Genomic DNA, 23,541 nt, shown 5'->3' with positions numbered 1-23,541 from the left:
GTAATTACAATTATTAAGGTCAAATGTATTTGATTGACGAATTAATTTAGTCAAGCGACACTTAGATTAGACACCTAGATAATAGGAAAAAAAATCGGAATACAGAGTTACAATTGCAAAAATACCATTCCTCCACTCCGCGACAAAAAAAATGCCTGATCCTTTTTGCCGGTCGTTTCCTCGCTTCTCCTCTCCCCACTCTCTCTCTCTCTCTCTCTATATAAATACCGCAGCAGACGACACTGCGTCCATCACCCGCCAGCCATAGCTCCGCTCGAGGAAGAAGAAGGTGACGCAGCACCTTCTTGTTTGCATTAGAAGGCGAAGAGGAAGGAAGAAGCGATAAAGGGGCGCGAAGGCGATGGTGACGATGGGCGAGGCATGGGGGTTTCTGCTGCCGCTGGCGGCCCTAGCGGCGGCGCTCTCGGCGGCCTTCGGCGGCGTGCGGAGACTGCACGCGTGGGCCTGGGAGCGCCGCCTCGGGGCTGTGGCTCGTAGCCACCTGCCGCCGGGTGACATGGGCTGGCCGTTCGTCGGCAACATGCTGGCCTTCCTCCGCGCTTTCAAATCCTCCGACCCCGATGCCTTCATCGCCTCCTTCTTCCGCCGGTCCTCCCTCTCTCTATATCTTTCGTCTACGTGCCCCTGTTGCTTTTTTACTCCTCAAAAAATCTGTTGTTCCTGTTCCATTTATCGAAGCAAAATTTCGGTTTGGATTTCATTTTTCTTCCCAAAATCATTTTTTCCCTCCTTCGATTACATTATTTTCACCTTTTCTGAATAAATAACTCAAAGGAGATGGAGATTGGGATTGGAAAAGGAGTGTCATTTTAGTTGGCCTGGGAACTGTGAAGAAGACTGTGTGGGAGGTTATCCAATGTCTGCTTCATCGAAAAAGAACTGATAGCAACAAGTTTTGTTTGATTAGATCACAATAGAACTACCTAATATTGAAAGGTAAAAGAATTTTAAGTAAATTATACCACATCAATGAGTGCTTGTGATTATGCTGATGCCTCCTGTCAATTATATTTTAGGTATGAAGTATCCATCAATAGAAATTAGTACTCTTTCTAATTTCTACCACATTGGGCCAAGTTTACATTCAACTATGCATTTTGTAGAAGGATTTACTATTCAATAATGAGGATCTCTGATCAAACTTTCTTGTTAATTTGAGTAATTTTTTTGCCTAGGACATAAAAGCAATTTATATTATGGAAAGAGTGAACAAACTGTTTTGATTCTGAACTCCAAATCTCTGAATTGTTTGTGCGCATGTAAATCTTCAGTTATTCTATTAACAGAGATTCTTTTCTCCTTGGCCACCTACAAGAATTCTATTTCACAGTCGAACAGATTGACACAAAACACCAAACATTATAGCGGGATAACATTGTTATGTACCTTCTGTGGACAAGTTGATGGCGCATTGTTGTCACTGAAGTTATGGGACATATTCTAGTATCAGCACTTATTTTATGGAGTTCCTAGAATGATAGGTATTGAGAATTCCAACCCACCCATTTCTAATACTAGCCACTGAAATCTACGAGTCAGGATCTTAATGTGAAAAGATTTCAGTGAGATTTAACCCTATACAGCAAGATTCATTATTAACACATTAGCACAACAAAGTTTCTTCTAAGTGGTTCCTTTTGATGTAATTGTTTCTGAATTCAAGTCGTAACTTACATATTTAGGGTTACTTGGATGAATACGATATAATTCCTAGAACTTCTACAGCTGCTTATTCTGTGTGCTGTCTTGTTTCTGACCAATTTACAAAGTGGAGTCTAGGCAGTTCTTGTTCTTTATGGTGGACTGGTTGTTGGGTTGTCTAGATGTCTGCACAACATTCATGGTTGGTGTTGTTGTTGTCTAGTTGAATGTCTACTGCTTTTATGGGCCTTGGTTTTATCGATTTCTGTTCAGTTTTATTCAGAGGTTGAAATATGGAGAAGACACATTTATGGACAAACTACACGAAACAAGTTATTGCCCATCCAACCAAGGTCTAGTTTGTAGTTTGGCCTCTCATTCTTAACTCTGTTTGTTTCTTTGCCTATTACTGATAATTCAGTTTTTTTTTTTTTTGCTGAAAGACAAATTAGCTTTTTGTCCTATTTAACCTTTTGGGGCCTCTGTTCATTGTTCTGATATGTCTATATGGTAAGGTTTTCAATAAAAGAGTTACTAGCAGTCTTAGTTGGAGTTGTTGTTTTCTGATTGAATGTCTTTTGCTTTTATAGGCCTTGGTTTTATCGATTTCTGCTCGGTTTTACTCAGAGGTTGAAATATGGAGAAGACACATTTAAGGACAAAGTACACGAAACAAGTTATAGCCCGTCCAACCAAAGTCTAGTTTGAAGTTTGGCCTCTCATTCTTAACTTTGTTTGTTTCTTTGCATATTACTGATAATTCAGTTTCTTCCGAAAGACAAATTAGCTTTTCGTCCTAGTTAACCTTTTGGGGCGACTGTTCATCGTTCTGATATGTCTTTATAGTAAGGTTTTTGAAAAAAGAGTTACTAGCATTGATCAGTTTGTGTACCACAAGAAATCATCATCTCCATCAAATTGTGTTTGTTCTGACTGTTTGGAGGTAACTACATGAAAATCATTCCTTCATTGAACTAAACGGTATAATACGGTGGCAAATCTATCGAATAGCGAAAAGAAGCAATGAATGTTTTTAAACTATGGTGTTCTTTGCGTGCTTGATAGGTATACATGAGAAATTATATATATAATTGTTAAGTTCTTGGTGCAGATATGGCGGCACTGGAATGTACAAGGCCTTCATGTTTGGAAGCCCGACAATCATGGTCACAGCTCCGGAATTGTGCAAACAGATCTTAATGGATGATGATCACTTTGTGCCTGGATGGCCTAAAGCGACAAATGAGCTTGTCGGAGAGAAATCGTTCATAGCCATCAGTGTCGAAGAACACAAGCGATTAAGAAGACTCACAGCCAGCACTATAAATGGTTATGAAGCACTTAGTACCTATCTCCAGTTCATAGAAAAGACTGTTGCATTGACTTTGGAAAGGTGGGCCAGTAAGGGATCGATCGAGTTCCTTACCGAGCTTCGGAGGTTGACATTTAGAATCATTATGAAAATATTTCTGTGCTCGGAAGATGAGATTCTTATCGAATCATTGGAAAGAGTTTACACTGACCTGAATTATGGAATGAGAGCTATGGCTATCAACATCCCTGGATTTGCTTACCACAGAGCATTGAAGGTACATACCAATTCCCCATTTATTGCAAAATCAGTGAAACATCGGTTTATCTTTTTGTTCAAAATTGTATCTGTTAGGCCAGAAGAACACTGGTGGCAATTCTTCAGAGTGTGCTCAACGAAAGAAAGGCTATGAGGAGAACTAACCTCAGTCCAACAAAAAATGACATGATGGACAGGCTAATGGAAGTTGAAGATGCAAATGGTAGAAAATTGTGCGACGAAGAGATCATCGATGTACTAATTATGTACCTCAATGCTGGCCATGAATCATCCGGGCATATAACCATGTGGGCAACTGTGTTTCTTCAAGAACATCCAGATGTTTTCGAGAAAGCAAAGGTATATAATATCGCACGATAACCGTTTGCTAGGCCTCTCAATCTGACAATGCAAATTGCGATACCTCGCAGTTAGAGCAAGACGAAATACGAAGAAATAGGCCACCTATGCAAAAAGGCCTAACAATGAAGGAGGTCAGGAAGATGGAGTACCTTTCGAAGGTGCGAATAGTATTAGTATCAACGATAATGCATCCATGACTTCGTCTTGACTGCAAAATTCTCTCCTTGTTCTTCGTAAAGGTCATCGATGAGACGTTACGCATCGTTAACATCTCATTTGTGTCTTTCCGGCAAGCAACAAAAGACATATATCTCAATGGTTTGTGTCCTTATAGAGATACTAATCTCTTATCGTACGCAAAATGAACATTCAATAATTTGCAGCCTACTTGATACCGAAGGGATGGAAAATTCAGCTATGGTATCGAAATGTTAACTTGGATCCTCAATCCTACCCTGAGCCTAAGAAGTTCAACCCATCTAGATGGGATGTAAGTAGAACACTGGTTTACTCGCTTTTCGAGGTCTCAGTTATACATTGATGAAGTTTCCTTCTTCGAGTGATCTAGGATTTTGTACCGAAAGCAGGGAGTTTTCTTCCCTTTGGAGCAGGAAGCAGGTTGTGCCCGGGCAACGATCTTGCCAAGCTAGAGATATCAGTTTTCCTGCACCATTTCCTTCTAGACTATCAGTGAGTTCTTCAACACTTCAGTTTGGGCTTTTGAACATGTTAGGAATCACAATATGATGAATCAATATATAATGCTGATTTTTATACTGCAATGCTTTTCTTCTGAATTAACTTGCAGGCTTGTAAGGCTAAATCCGAACTGCCAAGTTCGATACTTGCCGCATCCTCGTCCAGTCGATAACTGTATTGCGAGAATTATAAGGATCAACTGAATGTTACTGCTCTTTATGTACTATCTCGAAGCTAAGAATAATGTGAAAATATGTCACTGTCGAATAAAGCTTCAAATCTACTAGTGAAATTGGGAGGGGTGTTACCATGTTCAGTCTTGTATACATCGGGAGATACCCTTCTCGGTGACAGTATAATAAAGAAACTAAGAAGGCATATAAACATAATAATTAAGAAATTCATCAAATTTATTTATTTATATCATTTTTTTTATACAACGAAAACTATAGGGATAAAACAACAAATGAAATAAAACGAAAATACCATGAAATAAAAATAACGGAATTAGTTTGTCATGATATCTAAACAATTATTTGTACAAGTTGAAATCAATTATAATATCAAAATAGTGCTACTAAAATTGGAGGCAAAGAAAAGTAAATAGTAAGTGTAAATTATTAAATGGATAGTGAAAATAAATAGTAAGTGTAAATTATTAAATGGATAGTCAAAAAAAATGTGAATAATTTAATCTTGTTTAAGTATTTTCAATTTATATAATCATCTAGCATGTTTATGTCGGAATTTTTTTGTAGATTCAATATTCTAGAAATTTTTTAATCCCTTCAATCCAAGCTTCGGCGTGATTAGCACTATAAATGAATAAGATTTCATAAATAAGAAAGTAAAAAAGATGATTTGTTCATCACAAGCGCTCCTCATCACTGGCCTCATGGTGAAATGAGAAAGGTAAATCATGTGAAGTCTCTGTTTCTGAATTTATCTCTTTCCATACGTGTGGGGTTAGCTCTAGGGTGCTGCAGAGGTGATGATCCACCAACCCAACCCGTAAAGGCAAAAGCTTATTGGCATAACCAGATATCCATAGGACCGACTCTAGGGGGTTACTGATATGACGATTCCATATTTTTTTTATTAGTATAACCGGAAGTATAAAAAAACAAAAACAAATGAAAAAATTAGCATTTCACTGTCTGTGCTACCCACGAATACCGCCCAAGTTAACATTGGCGTGTATATATATATATATATCTTACACATCTTATCCTACACATCTTGTGCACACTAAAAAAAATCGATTTGAATTTTTTTTATTTAATACTGTAACACAATCCTTAAATCTTAAAGTTATAGTATTATTAGCATAATCATAAACTTAAAATATATATATATATATATATATAAAGCCGAAAAAGATAATTGAAAGGCGATGGCATGATCCGACAGACAAGTGAAATTTAGAAATTTAGACCTTTTATTCAACTTTTTCTATTTTTTTCCCCTTGACGTAAACACCTGGAACTCGACCGGTAACGCCGTCAGTCACGATCCCTCGCCGCCTCCCATAACCGCAAACGCGCCGCTTCCTCAGCTGCCAGTTCGGACGTAAATGGAGGGCACGTGCATGGGATGCCAGCCCTACTGCATGAAGTGCTAGACCTAACCCAGTATAGCCGGAGCCACTGGCCACAGCGCAGAAACTGCACAAACACAAACAACACTGTGCTAGCTCTCAGGAAGAAATTAATGGAGAAAGACAAACAAGGTGCAAGCTCAATCGATTAAAATCCGCCTAAAATCTCTTGTGTTTGATCGATGATCGTCGTCATGTATAAGGTTTGGAGCCGAAGGCAATTAGGCATAAGCAGCAAGCTAAGCAAGTCCAGTTCGTCTTGCTCTATTTGCAGTGCAGTGACTGCTGTGCCACCTCCCGGTAAGAATACTAAATGATTGGTGTTGATAATTGATATTGATCTAATCATAGGTACATCGTACTTGTCGAACAGGTACAGAAATGACTCAGGTGATTTGTGGAGGATGCCACACTCTCTTGATGTTCATACGCGGAGCGACGAGCGTCCATTCTTCTTGCTGCTACACATTAAACCTGGATCTGGAGGGTGAGGAGAAACATAATTTAATTAGTTATTCGATCTGTATGTCCTTGTGGATGAGTAGGTAGATACAAATTAACAAGAAAAAGGAAAGTTATTAATGCTCCACACATGGCTACTGGCAAAGGGTATAGTGGATTCTAGTAAACACTAAGTAGTTACATTGCATATATAAACACTAGCTAGTTGAAACTTCAAATCCTTGCATTTCATGCTAATTATGACTATAGAGATCGTATGATAATCGATACAGCAAATCAAGTAGCCTATGTCAACTGTGGAAGTTGCTAGATGCTTTTGATGTATCAATATGGAGCAGCGAGATCAGTGAAGTGTGCAGTTTGCAGTTTGCAGTGTCACTTCAGTTGGGGTGAGTTTAAAGGTTTAAGCAATTGACGCATTTAAAATTGTAGAATTCTTAAAAAGACACATTTAATTCTGAAATTTTTCTAGGACGTATTTGTTTTCTATTTTACTTCTTCCGCCGATCACAGTTGTGCTGATTTCTAATGATGTTGCATAAATCCTAAAATCAACATCATAATAGTGGTTATGGTGCAGCGACATAGCATCCAGATTGTCACCTAAATATCCACGGTTCGAGCTCCAGCTATGACGAATTTGTAAGAATTTTTCCTCCAAATGGGGTACGCAACTAAAGGATGCTGGGTTCTTGGGCTGCTCGTTGCGAACGCTTCCCAATTTATCCTGGTGGCCGGTGGGAAACTTCCGTAGAGTCGGACCGATCATGGGATGATCGACGTTACCCAGCTTGATTAATTATTTTTATTTTCAATGTATCATATAATAAACCCTAAAACCAACACTAGAGTGGTGCTATTATTTGAAAGCGACGTCATAATGATTGGCGGGAGGAGTAAAATGAGAAACAAGTGCATCCGGAAATCTGAAAGTTGGGTAAGCTTTTTTATTATCATTATTATTTTGTTGCCTGATATTCTTCTTAGAGACAAATGATTTTACTAATTTGCAGTCTTCAACAAGCAACTGAAATGTCATGGTGGTCTTGGATTTGATCTTTCAACTTGATCTTCTTGCTGTGTTGTTTCGCACTTCTTTGGACCAGAGAAAAGTAGAGAGCTTGTCTTCCACACTCTATATGGACTACATTTTGCTTCCTGTTTACTCAAATTTTAAACAGTAGGATAAGGGAAGAAGAGATTGCTGTTGGATTTAGGGAATATTTTAAGTTCACACAATCAAATAAATATAAATAGTTCTTCATAGGATTTTGTTATCATCAATGTTCATAGCACAAAATTAAACAAAATAATGATAAAAAATCCAAATCATCTGGATATCACCTAAAAAAGATTCTTAAAAATTCAGTGGAATAGATCTTCTATGGGCTTAAGGTGACAATTTCGTAATATTTCTCTCCTATGGATTGCAAAAAAGTTCTGACATCGATAGGGTAAGATAACAATTATCCTACATGCTAATTAACAAGAAGAGAGATTGGAGGACAAGGCAAGAAGATAATTACTAAAAGAAAACTTTATTCAGAATAGAAAATAATTTATCAAATAGCATACACTCTAAATCCTAAAACTCAAAAAGAAAAGAAATCCTAATATATATACTTCGATTCATATTTTGTATAGAAAGGAAAAGAATCCTACCATAAAAGGAAAATTCATAACAGAAAAAAATTATTTAAACATGACACTTATAGAGACAATCCCTAACCCATAAATACTAGAAATATCCTAAATACCATAAAAATAAAAGTTACTAAAAATAATAGAGAATATGTTCAGAGGCTCCGAAAAGGGCATAAATAGTTTTTTGTTAGGCCCGAAACTTGGTGGCAATAGGTTTCCTATAACAAACATAACAACAGTTACAGCTTACCCCAGATATGTCCTATAAGGAGAGACTCATACAGATACTGGACTGGCAAGAAAGGAAGCTGCGGAACAGGACAGTCAAGATGGTCAAAGTTAGGTGGCTAAATTACATTGACAAGGAGGTCACTTGGGATATAAAAGCTGACATGAGGGACCGCTACCCAGACTTAATTGGTAAGTTTTAAATTTCGACGACGAAATCTACCTAAGTGGGAGAGGATTTGTAAGGTCCGACTTTTTTAAAAGAGAAATTCAAAGGGAGAACATGATAATAAATTTCCTTTTAATTTAAGGGGGCTAAATTGCTATTAACCAACTAATGAACTTATGGGCTCGGCCCAATTGGTAAGGAGTGGATCCAACCCTAAGGTTTAGTTGCTTATAAGAGAGGTGGTGGGAATTGAGAGAGAGAGAGAGAGAGAGAAGGGAGAGTGGGTGGTCTCGGCAGCAAGAGGAAAGGGGGGAGGGAGAAGTCTCGGCGGAAGAAAGAAAGGAAGAGAGAGAGATCTCCGCGGCAAGCAAGAAGAGGAGAAAAGGCTTCGACATCAAGGGAAGAACGGGGCCTAAGGAATGCCCCATCGTTGATCCTCGTCGTCACCCGCGCCAACACCAAACCTCCGAGCACAAAGGCACCTCTTAAATCCTTTCTTTCTTTGCCATTCAGATTAAAGTAGACACGCTTTGATATTTTTGCATGAGAAATCATGAAGTTTAGTTTCAGTTAACCCTTATACTGATTTCCCTATGTTCTTTGTGTTGGATAAAATAATCTGCTGCTAGAGATTTACGGAGTATTGGCTGAATTTAAATACACTCAATTAAATTCACTTATCTGTTCAGATGGTTGTTGGTGATCCTGTGTTGCAGATTTTTAGGGGTCTATGAGGGTGGTACTTAACATATTTTCAAATGGTTGTTTGCAGTCCTGTGCAGCAGATTTTGAGGAGTGTTTGAAGGTGGTGGATAGCAGATTTTCATATGGTTGTTGATGGTCCTGTGCAGCAGATTTTTAGGGGTGTTTGAGGGTGGTATGTAGCAGATTTTTGGATGGTTGTTTGAGGTTGTGTGCAGCAGAATTCGAGTGGCGTTTGAGGGTGGTGCGTAGCAGATTCTTGGATGATCATTTGAGGTTTGTGTGCAGCAAGGTTCGAGGGGTATGGGAGGGTGTGCGCACAGCAGGTTTTGATGAATAATTGGCCACCTTACATCCGAGGAAGTTTAGGAGTCGAGGCAACATCACGAGTAATCGCAACACAAACAAAAAAAATGAAAACTTTAAATGTTTATTTAGCTTCATGTAGTTTAATGGTATAAATGTTTATTGAGTTTTATGTAGATTAATGATATGCATGTTTATTGGGTTTACGTAGAATAATGATGGACATGTTTATTGAGCTTTATAAGGATTAATGATATGCATGTTTATTGGGTTTTACATATAATAATGATGTGCATGTTTATTGAGCTTTATTTAGTTTAATGATATAATTGTTTATTAGGCTTAATGTAGTTTAATAAGACATGCTAAATTTAAGATGCATGTTTACCTTAATGTAAAGGATTTTTAAAGAAAGGAAGATTATAAAGATGAGAATTAATGGAAATTATGCGAGGGTCAAGGCCCCAGAGGGACCCCGTTTACGGGACAAGACCCAGAGGGACCCTAATATCATATTTTTCATATTTGGCCACGGCCCAGTGACGAGAGTTGCTGACACACCGCCATCTAGAAACATTGATATATAGATTGATCAATTGATTAAATGATAAAGGATATATGATGTACCTTCACCTAAGAATGATATATGATAAATGTTAATGAATGATGCTATATAATATAATGATTTTATGGAATACATGAAATGTTGTGTGGTACTCAATGTTTGATGCTTTATGGTTGATGCCTATATTTCTGCTTACTTGATTTTTGACAATAAATTTTGAGTAAAAGTAGGTTTAATGATGTATGCGATTGTTTATGGAACTTTTGCTATTGTGGTTTGGAGGTGCTGAGTTAGACTCACTAGGTTGTTTTGTGGCAGGTGAAGAAACTGACGACGTTAGAGGCTTAGACCCTTGACCAGACTGGGTTAGGCAGTACACTCCTGAAGACCTTGCAATTCTGCAATAAGAATGAATAAATAAGGATCATGATTTAGGAAGAATAAAATAGTATCAAAGTTAAACTTCTAAATGTTTGACTAGTTCAGGAACCTTTCTTTCTTTTTGGTACTTGTAATGAGTTTGAATGTAGGGGTATGGTTTATTAATTGCAGTCGATTTCCTTATTTCATTGGGATGTTATTTGGTAAAAAAAAAAATTAGGGTCATTTCAAAGACCTATTTGGATTAGTTGGACAAACTCATGACTTGGATTATACCACCTTAGGGGAGTAAACGAATTGAGTCAACTCGCAAGTTTTTTGAACCGGTTTGAATAAATTTGATTTATATTCAAAATTATCAAATTTGAGACGAACTCGAACATGTTCTATAATTTTTTGAACCGAAATCAAATTTTTAATATATTATTCGGGTGTTCACAAACTGCTCACGAGTTTTTATTGTATTTTAAAAAAATCAATACCATAGTAGTACTGATTTGAATACTTAAGATTCGAATAATTCGAATCGAACTCAAATTTAAATCATCTTGCACTAAAATTCAATTTTATTCGAGTCAGAGTTCAAACAATTCAAATCGAATTTGAAATGAACATTTGAACTAAAATTATTTATTTTTTAAATTTTCAAATTCAAATATCATAAATATTTTTTAGCTGGAATTCAAACATTGATATTGATAAGGTGTTTAATGTGGGCTCCTCTAGGATGGGTCAAAATCTAGGAGTCTGAGTGACGTGGGAGTCAAAGTCAAAGGGTGGTCAATAATATTCGGAACAAGAGAATGCTTGACCGGACCTCCGGGCTTGTCGAACCTTGAGTTCCAATCTTGTGCATGGATAGAGTGTTAAGCCAGGGGCTCGTTCGATCGGGCCGTCCGGCCGATCAGGCCTCAAAGCCCGATTTCATAAACAATGATGAAGCATGGAGTCAAGTATCAATTACCACGATCGAGTGCTTTAGCCCATCGAACATGCTAGACACTTGGTTGTTTGTCATTCAAATAAAGAAGCTGAGTGAAATCTAAGTCACTGACTACATTCATAAACACTGACCGAGTACCTCCCGGGGGTAAAGGTCGGTCAGACTATAGCAGTGATTCAATTGGTTGATCAAAGTAGTATATGTTAGTACCCTGTGGTAGTTTTGATGTGGTCAACCAAGTTAAAGTTAGGTCCTGTGTATTTGATCCTTGTGTCTAAGTGTGCAGGAGCTTAGGAACACAAGAAGTCGAGTAGAAGACGTAGCTAACGAGAAGGACAACATGGGAGAGAGCTAATGGGCTCGGTGCGTCTGAGGGACGAGGTGCTGCGAAAGAGTAAATTGGTGGACGAGAAGAATGAGCGCGACGTTCGAGGGATGAGAAGCCGAGGAGGAAGCTTGCTCGAGGAGAAGGCCGGAAAATGAGTTTGGGTGAGCCCTATTCCAGATGGCTGAAATCACCCAAGTAAGTGGAGCAACAGAAGAGCCAAAGGAGAAGTTTAGAGCTCGGTAGAAGTTGTTGAAGGCACCTTCCATGGTATTGAATGCGCTCTCGCGCCTTTTGGGAGGAAGCCACCTTCAACCCTTGAAGGTGCCTTCGAGCCTCTATGGAAGGCGCCTTCAACCCCTTGAAGGCGCCTTCAAACAGTGACCACTGCCAAGATAAACTTTATCTTCGTACGGATTGGATTTGCCACGCTATATGTGTCTTCCATCCTATTGAATGCGTCTTCTAGCTTCAGATAAGATTTTCCAGTGGCTATAAAAAGACCCTTAGAGCTAGGAATTAATTATCAACTCTTGTATTCATTTCCTAGCAACTATCTAAGCATTCAACTAGTGTAAGAGACATCTCCACCTTCATCGAAGGAGACTTTTAGTACTTTTCATTTGTCTTGAATTAATAATCACCTAGATTGTAACTAAGTAAATTTCTTTGCCTCTTATTTTATTTTGTAGTTGTTTAATTTATTTCTTATAATTATACTATTGCTACTAATCTATGTTGAAAATTAGGAAAAGTTTATTTTTTTCAACAGGTAATTCACCCTCTCTTGCTGGCCCACCTGGTCTAACAAGTGGTATCAGAGCCAAGACGCTTGAGAAAGGACTAGTCGCCACTAAAGCAACGAATCGATGGTTGGTGCAAGCATTCATCCATTGAAGTTCGAGGGAGACTTCGCGCAATGGAAATCCCGAATGGAGATATTTTCTAAAACAAACTTTAAGATCCTGTTAATTATGAAATATAGTTTTGTACCCCCCAAGGACCAACATAGAGCTAGAAAGGAAGAGTGTTTATGGACGAAGAAAGAACAAGCTAACTTCATGGCGAATGGTAAAACAGAGTTCCATCTGTTAAGCGTCTTTCCGCCCTAGGAGGTTAATCGAATTGGCAGCTATGAATCCGCCAAAGAGCTCTAGGAGAACTTCTTGGAACTCCATGAAGGTACTTCGGAAGCAAAGTTAGCAAGGCGAGACGTCCTCCAAACCTAGCTAACAAACCTTTATCTAGAAGTGGTTGTTGCTTCAATATCCAAAAAGGTCTAGAGTCTCGCCACAACCTGGAAGCCAATTATTCAAATAAAATGTTTAATCGACTAACTGTTAAATGGTTAACTATTATAAATTTTTTTATTTTTTTCCAATCTAAAAAGAAATTCTTAAAAAAATTAGCTAAATGATAATTATTGTTGTATACCCCTAGATGATTGTTTTTTTATTTCTCAATTGTTTTTATGTGATCAAAGGGGAGATAGGTATAAGTTAAAGGGGGAGTAGGAACATTTTTAACATTGTTCAAATTTGAGACATAGGTATATGTTAGGGGGGAGTAAGAATATTTTTATCATTGTTCAAATTTTTGCAATTTTGTTCACTTGGTTAATTCTCTATATTGCAAGAATATATTCTAATTACAACTTATTATTATTTTGTTAGACCCAAACTTTAATTTGGGTCGATACACATCAAAAAAGGGGAGATTGTTAGTACCCCGTGGTAGTTTTGATATGGTCAACCAAGTTAAAGTTAGGTCTTGTGTATATGGTTCTTGTGTCTAAATGTGCAGGAGCTTAGGAACACAAGAAGTCGAGCAGAAGATGTAGCTAGCGAGAAGGATGACACAGGAAAGAGCTGATGGGCTCGGTGCGTTCGAGGGATGAGGTGCTGCGAAAGAATACACCGATGGATAAGAAGAACGTGAGTGACGTTTGAGGGACGAGAAGTCAGGGAGGAAGCCTGCTCGAAGAGAAGGCCGGAAAATAGGTTCGAGTGAGCCCTATTCTGGATGGCTGAAATCACCCAAGCGAGCGGAGTAGCGGAAGAGTCAAAGGAGAAGTTTGGAGCTCGATAGCAGCTACTGAAGGTGCCTTCAATGGTATTAAAGACGCCAGGCGCCTTCAAAAAAAAAAAAAGTGGAACCGCCACATCAACGACCCCCCTAGAGCCGGTCCCACGGATATGGAGAGAGCTAAATACAGGTACACAGCTGAAAGCGCATAGCTGGGACGCTAACCCCAGGCAATGACACCCCGAGGATCGAACCCTGGACCTCTCGACCACGAAACCTTGCGTCCCCAGCTGTGCTACGCCCTGGGGACAAACGTCAGGTGCCTTCAAAAAGGTAGATCCGCTACCTTAGCGGCCCCCCTAGTGCCGGCCCACGTCAGGCGCCTTCAAGACTCTATGGAAGGTGCCTTCAACTCCTTGAAGGCGCCTTCAAACAGTGACCATTGCGAAGATAAACTTTATCTTCGCACAGATAGGATTTGTCATGCTGGAGGCGCCTTCCACCCTATTGAAGGCATCTTTCAACTTCGGATAAGATTTTTCCAAGGGTTATAAAAAGACCCCTGGAGCTAGGAATTAATCATCAACTCTTGTATTTATTTCCTAGCAATTGTCTGAGCATTCAACGAGTATAAGATGCTTCTTCGCCTTCATCGAAGGAGACTTTTAGTGCTTTTCATTTGTCTTGGATTAATAACCACGTAGATTATAATCAAATAAATTTCTTTGTCTCTTCTTTCATTTTGTAGTTGTTTAATTTACTTGTTATAATTATACTGTTGCTACTAATCTAAGTTGAAAGTTGGGAAAGGTTCATTTTTTTTCAATAGACAATTCATCTTCTCTTGTCGGCCCACTTGTCCAACAGTATATTGTAGGTCCCGCAGCTCAACAAATTATACGCTCTTTTGGTATTTTATGTCACGAAGGATAAAATATTCTGCAAGCAAATCGCACTTTCGAAGCTTCCATGGAGTCTGTCAAATCAAAGAGATTCCCGGACTCATTTTAGGAAAGATGTCAGAGTCAGTTTATGACCTATTCTTTTTTGGAAGTGCTTTGAAATTCATGCATAGATACAACAGTGACATTGTAAAAGAGGGTCTTCATCCACTTCAAAGGTACGCGACGCTACATAATTTTATTCTCGTTGCTACTATTCGTTTCATTGTTCCTCTCCTAAAAGCCGACCATTGACTTGAGAGTCGGAGAACCAACGTCGGAGACCCCTTCCCTGGCCTGGTCGTTAACACTCCCTTTAATACGCAAGACAACGAAGAATCTTCGTTTGATCAACTTTAGAGTCACGTTCCCAGTTAGTCATCTTCACCATTTTTGGTCCCGATAAGATATTTTTATACTATTCTATTCGTTTGCATCCTATATCAACACAAAAAGATCAAGGCACAAATTTCAAAGGATTTGTTCTTCCAACACATGGAACGATTGAAGTACTTCGGCCAAGCTTCAAAGATCCTAAGAAATCTATCTATTTTTAGAGCAGGATTTTCTGGTCCACATTTAGCGGACCAGGGCCCTGTCCAATTCAGTGATAGGTGGATATAATGGACATGAGACTCATTAAATTCATCTATCATTGTCCCTAGTCCAATAACAGATCAGGATAGACATACTAGAAAATCCCGCCTGTTATTTTCATAATCTAAATTTACTAAATGAAATACATAATTTTATATTAGTTATTACACGACTAATAATTACAATGACAGCGAAAATAAAAAATAACACTATAATAGTTACTCGATAAATGGTATATTTATGGTTACCCAGTAATTTTTATCCATTATAGCAGTTATCGCTATAACAACACGCTAGAATAAGAGATATTATGCAGATAAAATATATGATTTGTCGCTTGACTGTTTTAGAAAATGAGCGTTTTTCGTCTAAATTTTAACATTATTTATAACAAAATTATGTAATTACAATTAGGTCCGCCTCTAAATATGTAATAGACAGAACGTTATCTAACTTTACTAAATAAAATACATAATTTTGTATTAGTTATTACACGACTAATAATTACAATGACATTAGAAATAAAAAATAATACTATAATAATTACTCGATAAATGGTATATGTTATAGTTATTCAGTAATTTCTATCTATTATGGCAGTTATCGCTATAACAACACACTATAATAAGAGATATTATGAAGATAAAATATATGATTTTTTCTTTTGACTGTTTTAGAAAATGAGCGTTTTTCGTCTAAATGTTAACATTATTTATAACAAAAATATGTAATTACAATTAGGTCCACCTCTAATTTAGTCAAGCGACACCTAGATTATAGGAAAAAAAATCGGAATAGAAAAATAAATTTACAAAAACACCATTCCTCCACTCCGCGACAAAAAAAATGCCTGATCCTTTTTGCCAGTCGTTTCCTCGCCTCTCCTCTCCCCTCTCTCTCTCTATAAATACAGCAGACGACACTGCGTCCATCGCCCGCCCGCCATAGCTCCGCTCGAGGAAGAAAGAAGCGATATAGGGGCGCGAGGGCGATGGTGACGATGGGCGAGGCGTGGGAGTTTCTGCTGCCGCTGGCGGCTCTAGCGGCGGCGCTCTGGGCGGCCTTCGGCGGCGTGCGGGGACTGCACGCGTGGGCCTGGGAGCTCCGCCTCGGGGCTGTGGGTCGTAGCCAACTGCCGCCGGGTGACATGGGTTGGCCGTTCGTCGGCAACATGCTGGCCTTCCTCCGCGCTTTCAAATCCTCCGACCCCGATGACTTCGTCGCCTCCTTCTCCCGCCGGTCCTCCCTCTCTCTATCTCTTTCGTCTACGTGCCCCTGTTACTTTTTTTTTTTTACTCCTCAAACGATCTGTTGTTCCTGTTCCATTTATCGAAGCAAAATTTCGGTTTGGATTCCATTTTTCTTCCCAAAATCATTTTTTTCCTCCTTCGATTACATTATTTTCACCTTTTCTGAATAAATAACTCAAAGGAGATGGAGATTGGGATTGGAACAGGAGTGTCAGTTGGCCTGGGAACTGTGATGGTCCTAGTACTGATAATTCAGTTTTTTTAATTTTTTTGCTGAAAGACAAATTAGCTTTTGGTCCTAGTTAACCTTTTGGGGCCTCTGTTCATTGTTCTGATATGTCTATATGGTAAGCTTTTCGTTAAAAGAGTTACTAGCAGTCTTAGTTGGAGTTGTTGTTTTTTGATTGAATGTCTTTTGCTTTTATAGGCCTTGGTTTTATCGATTTCTGCTCGGTTTTACTTAGAGGTTGAAACAAGGAGAAGACATTTAAGGACAAAGTACACGAAACAAGTTATCGCCCGTCCAACCAAAGTCTAGTTTGTAGTTTGGCCTCTCATTCTTAACTTTGTTTGTTTCTTTGCATATTACTGATACTTCAGTTTCTTTTGCCGAAAGACAAATTAGCTTTTCGTCCTAGTTAACATTTTGGGGCTAATGTTCATTGTTCTGATATGTCTTTATAGTAAGGTTTTAGAAAAAAAAAAGAGTTACTAGCATTGATCAGTTTGTGGACCACAATAAATCATCATCTTCATCTCCATCAAATTGTGTTTGTTCTGACTATTTGGAGGTAACTACATGAAAATCATTCCTTCATCGAACCAAACGGTATAATACAGTGGCAAATCTATCGAATAGCGAAAAGAAGCAATGAATGCTTTTAAATCATGGTGTTCTTTGCGTGCTTGATAGGTATACATGAGAAATTATATATATAATTGTTAAGTTCTTGGTGCAGATATGGCGGCACTGGAATCTACAAGGCCTTCATGTTTGGAACTCCGACAATCATGGTCACAACTCCGGAATTGTGCAAACAGGTCTTAATGGATGATGATCACTTTGTGCCTGGATGGCCTAAAGCGACAAATGAGCTTGTCGGAAAGAAATCGTTCCTAGGCATCATTGGCGAAGAACACAAGCGATTAAGAAGACTCACATCCAGCACTATAAATGGTTATGAAACACTTAGTACCTATCTCCCGTTCATAGAAAAGACAACAACATTGACTTTGGAAAGGTGGGCCAGTAAGGGATCGATCGAGTTCCTTACTGAGCTTCGGAGGTTGACATTTAGAGTCGTTATGAAAATATTTCTGTGCTCGGAAGATGAGATTCTTATCGAATCATTGGAAAGAGTTTACACTGACCTGAATTATGGAATCAGAGCTATGGCTATCAACATCCCTGGATTTGCTTACCACAAAGCAATGAAGGTACTTACCGATTCCCCGTTTATCGCAAAATCAGTGAAACATCGGTTTATCTTTTTGTTCAAAATTGTTTCTGTTAGGCCAGGAGAACACTGGTGACAGTTCTTCAGAATGTCCTCGATGAAAGAAAGGCTATGAGGAGAGCTAACCTCGCTTCGACAAAAAATGACACGATGGACAAGCTAATGGAAGTTGAAGATGAAAATGGTAGAAAATTGTCCGACGAAGAGATCATCGATGTACTAATTATGTACCTCAATGCTGGCCATGAATCATCCGGGCATATTTCCATGTGGGCAACTGTGTTTCTTCAAGAACATCCAGATGTTTTCGAGAAAGCAAAGGTATATAATATCGCACAATAACCATTTGCTTGGCCTCTCAATCTGACAATGCAAATTGTGATACCTCGCAGTTAGAGCAAGAGGAAATACGAAGAAATATGCCACCTATGCAAAAAGGCCTAACACTGAAGGAGATCAGGAAGATGGAGTACCTTTCGAAGGTGCGAATACTATTAGTATCAACGATAATGCATCCATGACTTCGTCTTGACTACAAAATTCTTCCCTTGTTCTTCGTAAAGGTCATCGATGAGACGCTACGCATCATTAACATCTCATTTGTGGCTTTCCGGAAAGCAACAAAAGACACATATCTCAATGGTTTGTGTCCTTATAGAGCTACTAATCTCTTATCGTACGCAAAGTGAACATTCAATAATTTGCAGGCTACTTGATACCGAAGGGATGGAGAATTCAGCTATGGTATCGAAATGTTAACATGGATCCTCAATCCTACCCTGAGCCTTACAAGTTCAACTCATCTAGATGGGATGTAAGTAGAACACTGATTTACTCGCTTTTGGGGGTCTCAATTATACATTGATGAAGTTTCCTGCTTCGAGTGTTCTAGGATTTTGTACCAAAAGCAGGGACTTTTCTTCCCTTCGGAGGAGGAAGCAGGTTGTGCCCGGGCAGAGATCTTGCCAGGATAGAGATATTGGTATTCCTGCACCATTTCCTTCTAGACTATCAGTGAGTTCTTCAACACTTCAGTTTGGGCTTTTGAACATGTTAGGAATCACAATATGATGAATCAATATATAATGCTGATTTTGATACTGCAATGCTTTTCTTCTGAATTAACTTGCAGGCTTGAAAGGCTAAATCCGAACTGCCATGTTCAATACTTGCCGATTCCTCGTCCAGTCGATAACTGTATGGCGAGAATTACAAGGATCAACTGAATGTCACTGATCTTTATGTACTATCTCGAAGCTAAGGATAATGTGAAAATATGTCACTGTCGAATAAAGCTTCAAATCTACTAGCGAAATTGGGAGGGGTGTTACCATGTTCGGTCTTGTCACGTTCCGGAGACCCGGAACGTAATTTTCATACATCAGGAGATACCCTTCTCGGTGACATTATAATAAAAAGACCTACAAAGGCATATAAACATAGTAATCAAGAAATTCATCAAATTTATTTATTTATATCATTTTTTTCATAGAACGAAAACTATATGGATAAAATAACAAATGAAACAAAACAAAAATACTATGAAATAAAAATTACGGAATTAGCTAGTCAAGATCTCTAAACAATTATTTGTACCAGCTGAAATCAATTATAATATCAAGATAGTGCTAGTAAAATTGGAGGTCAAGAAAAACAAATAGTAAGTATAAATTGTCAAGTGGATAATCAGAAAATATGTGCATAATTTAATCTTATTTTAGAGGTTCAAAGAAAATATGTGCATAATTTAATCTTATTTTAGAGGTTCAAAGAAGTAGAGTATTTTCAATTTATATAATCATCTAGCATGTTTATGTTGAAATATTTTTATGGATTCAATATTCTAGCAAATTTTTAATCCCTTCAATCCAAGCTTAGGCATGATTAGCACTATAAATGAATAAAATTTCATAAATAAGAAAGCAAAAAAGATGATTTGTTCATCCCGAACGCCTCCTCACCACTGGACCATAGCGAAATGAGAAAGGTAAATCATGTAGCCTCCGTACCTAAATTTATCTCCATCAATACCTGTGGGCCGACTCTAGGGGGTCGTTGAGGTGACGATCCACCAACACAACTTCTAATGGAAAAAGTTTATTGACATAACCGGATATCCATGGGATCGGCTCTAGAGAGGCTATTGATGTGACAGTTCTATATTTTTTTTATTGGTATAACCAGGAGCTTAAAAAAATAAACAAACAAAATAATGAAAAAAATCAACGTTTCGCTGATTGTCTGTGACTCCAAACAATGTTTGGTCGGTCCCCTTGCTTCAAGCAAGGATGTGTCCGGCCCATTACTTGGGTAAGAAGTGGACTTTGTGGATACAAGGCTTTATAGAGGCTACAACAGGGACCGAGAGGAGAAATTGGTTTTGGTCTCCCGATGAGCGTGAGCTTCCTGTGTTCGCCCTGAACACCCAACTCAAGTTCATCAATAATAACTCATACCACTACAGAGTTATTATCGAACTACCGCACCAATCCCAAATTACATTATGGGCTCCTTCTTTTTATGAGTGCATTAATCTCCCTGTGTTTAAGATATCGAATGTCCATTAATTAAATGAGTTACTGACAACTCACTTAATTAATATCTAGCTCCAAGACTAGTACCACTCAACCTTATTGTCATGTCGAACTAAGTCCATCTGCAGGGTTTACATGACAATCCTTATGAGCTCCTCAAGGAGGCATCATCAACCTAAATCACTAGGACACAGTTTCATTCTATAATCAACAACACACCATATAAATAATATCATTTCCCAACTTATCGGGTCTACTGATTTAACGAACTAAATCTCACCCATTGATAAATTAAAGAAATAAATATTAAGTATACGTGTTTGTTATTATATCATGATTAAGAGTACGCATATCCATAATAACAGAGGTCCTGTTCTTTTTTACAGTCAGTATAAAAAGAACAACCTCAAATGGTCTTGCTCAATACACTCAAAGTGTACTAGTGTAATTTTATAGTCAAGATAAACTAATACCAAATTATACTACAACCATTCTAATGGTTTGTCCCATTCCATCTTGGTTGTGAGCAACTATTTATAATTTATAAGGAACTGATAATATGATCTTCTGTGTGACACCACACACCATGTTATCTTCAATATAAATTAAATGAACAACTACATTTAGCATATAAATGTAGACATTTGACCAATGTGACTCTTATTTCAAAATAAATGTTTATACAAAAAACTAGACTTATCTAAATAAGTGTTGACACCACACGCTGTCGTGCTACCACGTTGTGTCACGCTACCCATGAGTGGACCAGCGGAGCACTGACAGAGCAACTGTCACACACCCTACCTGATATACCACTAACCCATAAGTGGTTGTGTGTGCAGATCCATGTAACTGGTGATAAGCTCAACAATAATTGGGCTACCAATCACTCAACATGCAATCATGCAAGATGGTGCATGACACTAAGCATGAAAATCCTGACTATATCTACCTTCATAAAACATGTACCAAAATAAATGGCTCAAATAAGAAGGTCTAGATACACGTATCAGATATGGTAAATGTCTAGTCCGGTATATCATAAGGCATGGTATGTCACTACCACTATGAGCATAAATAATCAAGAGGGTAATGAATACAAAACAGGTAAGCAAAATCAAGCATGCAACAGGTAATAAGTAGTGGCATACCGATGCAGATATGAACATAATCATTACTACTCGTTAAAATCTAATATGCATATCAAATGACAATATCTAAAGATAAGTCAAGGAACCCGCCTCAAAAATAGCGCGTGCCAAAAGAAATCCCACGTAAATTAACTCGTCGCAAATCAGAGTCCTGTAACAACACATTTAATTTAGCTACTCCCATATATCAAATAGCTAAACTAAATTCTTATTTACCAGAAACCCTAATTCATTCACACCCATCAAATCTGTTCCTCCAATCACTTATCTAAATTAACCAAACTACCACATATTAACATGTTCTAAAACTAATTCCAAATCTTTCCTAACCTTAATTTGAGGTGTAATCTACAACAAAGATAAATTTCTTTACCCTTACCTCAACTCAAGCAACTTCTGTTGGTCCACAGACAGGTAAAGCAGTTGTTGAAGAAATGCTTGCCAAAAGATATCACTGCCAAAGATTTGTGGCCGTCTATACCCAGGAACCACTGCCAGGGCATCCACAATTTCCCATAATAAGATCAAAATCCAAACCAGCGGACTTACCCAATCGATTGTTCCCTCTCCGACGACTAGGCCTAACGGCTATTGAGATCAGTAAGGAACAGGTTGCCGACAGTAGATCGATACCAGAGCACTATAGAAGAAAGCAACTATCTGGAAAGCCGCTCATGATCAACTCCAACCAACTAGGACTCAGGCGTGGCTGCGACGATCAGTCATGAGTCGATGGTGGAAAATCGTGGTCGTCGTGGCGCTGGTCGTGACTTTCCCTGGTGAAGATCAGTGCAGCAAGCCCATTTTCGGCGTCGGATACGGAGGCTAGGGCACGCGGCTGAACGAAGGGTCGGCTGCGTCACCGATCTAGTCTCCAACGAAGGGGAAGGTCGCAGTTAGTTGGCGGCAGGCGCGAGCGACCGACGATGGGCCATGAGATTGGCAGAGACTGGAGTTGGGGAGATCGGCAAGGGCTCGTCTAGGGATTGACTCTTCCGTGCAGAAGGTGACTCTGAGAGAAGGAGACAAGAACTCAGCCAGCTGTGTTTTGTCCCAGCATCGGCGCAAGGGAGATCGGGAGAGAAGGGGAAAGAAAGAAAATCGGCGTCGGTTGTAAGAAGATTCGGCAGAAGCTAGGCGAAGAAGGAGAGAAAAGGCTCGACTTTCCTTTGCCCGTTTTGTATGCGTGGAAGGTGAAACGTCGAGGCGGCGCTGTCAGGAGGAGGAGACGAAGAGAATCGGCAGAGGAAAGGGTGTGTCGGTGGGGTTTGGGCTCGGGAGGAGGAAAGAAAGAAAAAGAAAGAAAAAGGAAAGAAAAAGAATCAAAACAAAAAAATATTAAACATTTCCTCGTTGAAATGGGGTAGCCTAAATAGGCTTTCCCGTGGCTCAATAATCAATCCTTTTAAACTCGTCATATGAACTCTGAAAATTTTCCAAATTTTTTTTAAAAATTCTAGAAAATTCCCTTAAGGTTATATTTAGGTGTTGTATTTTACATTCTCCCCCACTAATAAAAATTTGGTCCCCAAATTTTTGTTATTTACTATCAGCAAGTACTAGATATAGTTAAACAGTATAAATGCTGAACAGAAAATTAACCCACATACCTCAAGTGAAAAGATGGGGGTATTGAGCTTGGATTGTATCCTCGAGCTTCCAAGTGGCCTCTTCGTTGGAATGATGCTGTCATCCGACTTTAACCAACCGGATCATCTTGTTCCGTAACTGACGCTCTTTGTGGTATAGAATCTGTACCGGAACCTTCTCATAGGTAACGTCAGGCTGAATGGAAACTGGTATATCTGACGAAACATATACTGGGTCGGCTATGTATCTCCTCAACATAGACATATGGAACACGTCATGAATGCTTGCCAGAGCTGGTGGTAGCGCCAAACGATAAGCTATTGCTCCAATCCTCTCCAGGATGTGGAAAGGCCCAATATATCATGGAGCTAGCTTACCTG

At 38.7% G+C, this 23,541-nt stretch overlaps 2 protein-coding genes and 1 long non-coding RNA gene across 4 annotated transcripts; 2 read left to right on the top strand and 1 right to left on the bottom strand.

The window, feature by feature from the left end:
• The first annotated feature begins 267 nt into the window (after positions 1 to 267).
• LOC121977793 (ent-kaurenoic acid oxidase 1-like) lies at positions 268 to 4,585 on the top strand. Its single transcript, XM_042530215.1, has 8 exons — positions 268 to 609; positions 2,774 to 3,251; positions 3,329 to 3,592; positions 3,664 to 3,753; positions 3,835 to 3,913; positions 3,979 to 4,085; positions 4,164 to 4,285; positions 4,404 to 4,585. Exons 1-8 carry the CDS (start codon positions 362 to 364, stop codon positions 4,495 to 4,497), a joined length of 1,482 nt encoding a protein of 493 aa, XP_042386149.1. The 5' UTR covers positions 268 to 361; the 3' UTR covers positions 4,498 to 4,585.
• Positions 4,586 to 16,095: 11,510 nt separating this feature from the next.
• LOC121975874 (ent-kaurenoic acid oxidase 1-like) lies at positions 16,096 to 19,180 on the top strand. The gene is made up of 8 exons (XM_042527785.1): positions 16,096 to 16,418; positions 17,389 to 17,866; positions 17,944 to 18,207; positions 18,279 to 18,368; positions 18,450 to 18,528; positions 18,594 to 18,700; positions 18,779 to 18,900; positions 19,019 to 19,180. Exons 1-8 carry the CDS (start codon positions 16,171 to 16,173, stop codon positions 19,110 to 19,112), a joined length of 1,482 nt encoding a protein of 493 aa, XP_042383719.1. The 5' UTR covers positions 16,096 to 16,170; the 3' UTR covers positions 19,113 to 19,180.
• Positions 18,108 to 20,289, bottom strand: LOC121975875. 2 transcript variants are annotated; one of them, XR_006110474.1, is made up of 3 exons: positions 19,218 to 20,289; positions 18,360 to 19,143; positions 18,108 to 18,249 (listed from the first exon to the last, which is right to left on the bottom strand). It is a non-coding gene; the product is annotated as an uncharacterized LOC121975875 (long non-coding RNA). The 2 variants fall into 2 exon arrangements; XR_006110473.1 differs by having other exon boundaries at positions 18,360 to 19,081.
• Positions 20,290 to 23,541: the final 3,252 nt, after the last annotated feature.

This window comes from Zingiber officinale, chromosome 4B (assembly GCF_018446385.1).
Source record: "Zingiber officinale cultivar Zhangliang chromosome 4B, Zo_v1.1, whole genome shotgun sequence".
NCBI classification, from domain to species: domain Eukaryota; kingdom Viridiplantae; phylum Streptophyta; class Magnoliopsida; order Zingiberales; family Zingiberaceae; genus Zingiber; species Zingiber officinale.
The sequence above is the reverse complement of the archived record's forward strand: the minus strand, read 5'-3'. Positions and strand labels throughout refer to the sequence as shown.

Coding starts and splice junctions, on each gene's coding strand:
- LOC121977793 (XM_042530215.1), top strand. CDS start 362: ATGGTGACGATGGGCGAGGCATGGGGGTTTCTGCTGCCGCTGGCGGCC. Junction 610..2,773: donor ATCGCCTCCTTCTTCCGCCG/GTCCTCCCTCTC, acceptor TTCTTGGTGCAG/ATATGGCGGCACTGGAATGT. Junction 3,593..3,663: donor ATGTTTTCGAGAAAGCAAAG/GTATATAATATC, acceptor GATACCTCGCAG/TTAGAGCAAGACGAAATACG.
- LOC121975874 (XM_042527785.1), top strand. CDS start 16,171: ATGGTGACGATGGGCGAGGCGTGGGAGTTTCTGCTGCCGCTGGCGGCT. Junction 18,369..18,449: donor AGATGGAGTACCTTTCGAAG/GTGCGAATACTA, acceptor TTCTTCGTAAAG/GTCATCGATGAGACGCTACG. Junction 18,701..18,778: donor TCAACTCATCTAGATGGGAT/GTAAGTAGAACA, acceptor CGAGTGTTCTAG/GATTTTGTACCAAAAGCAGG.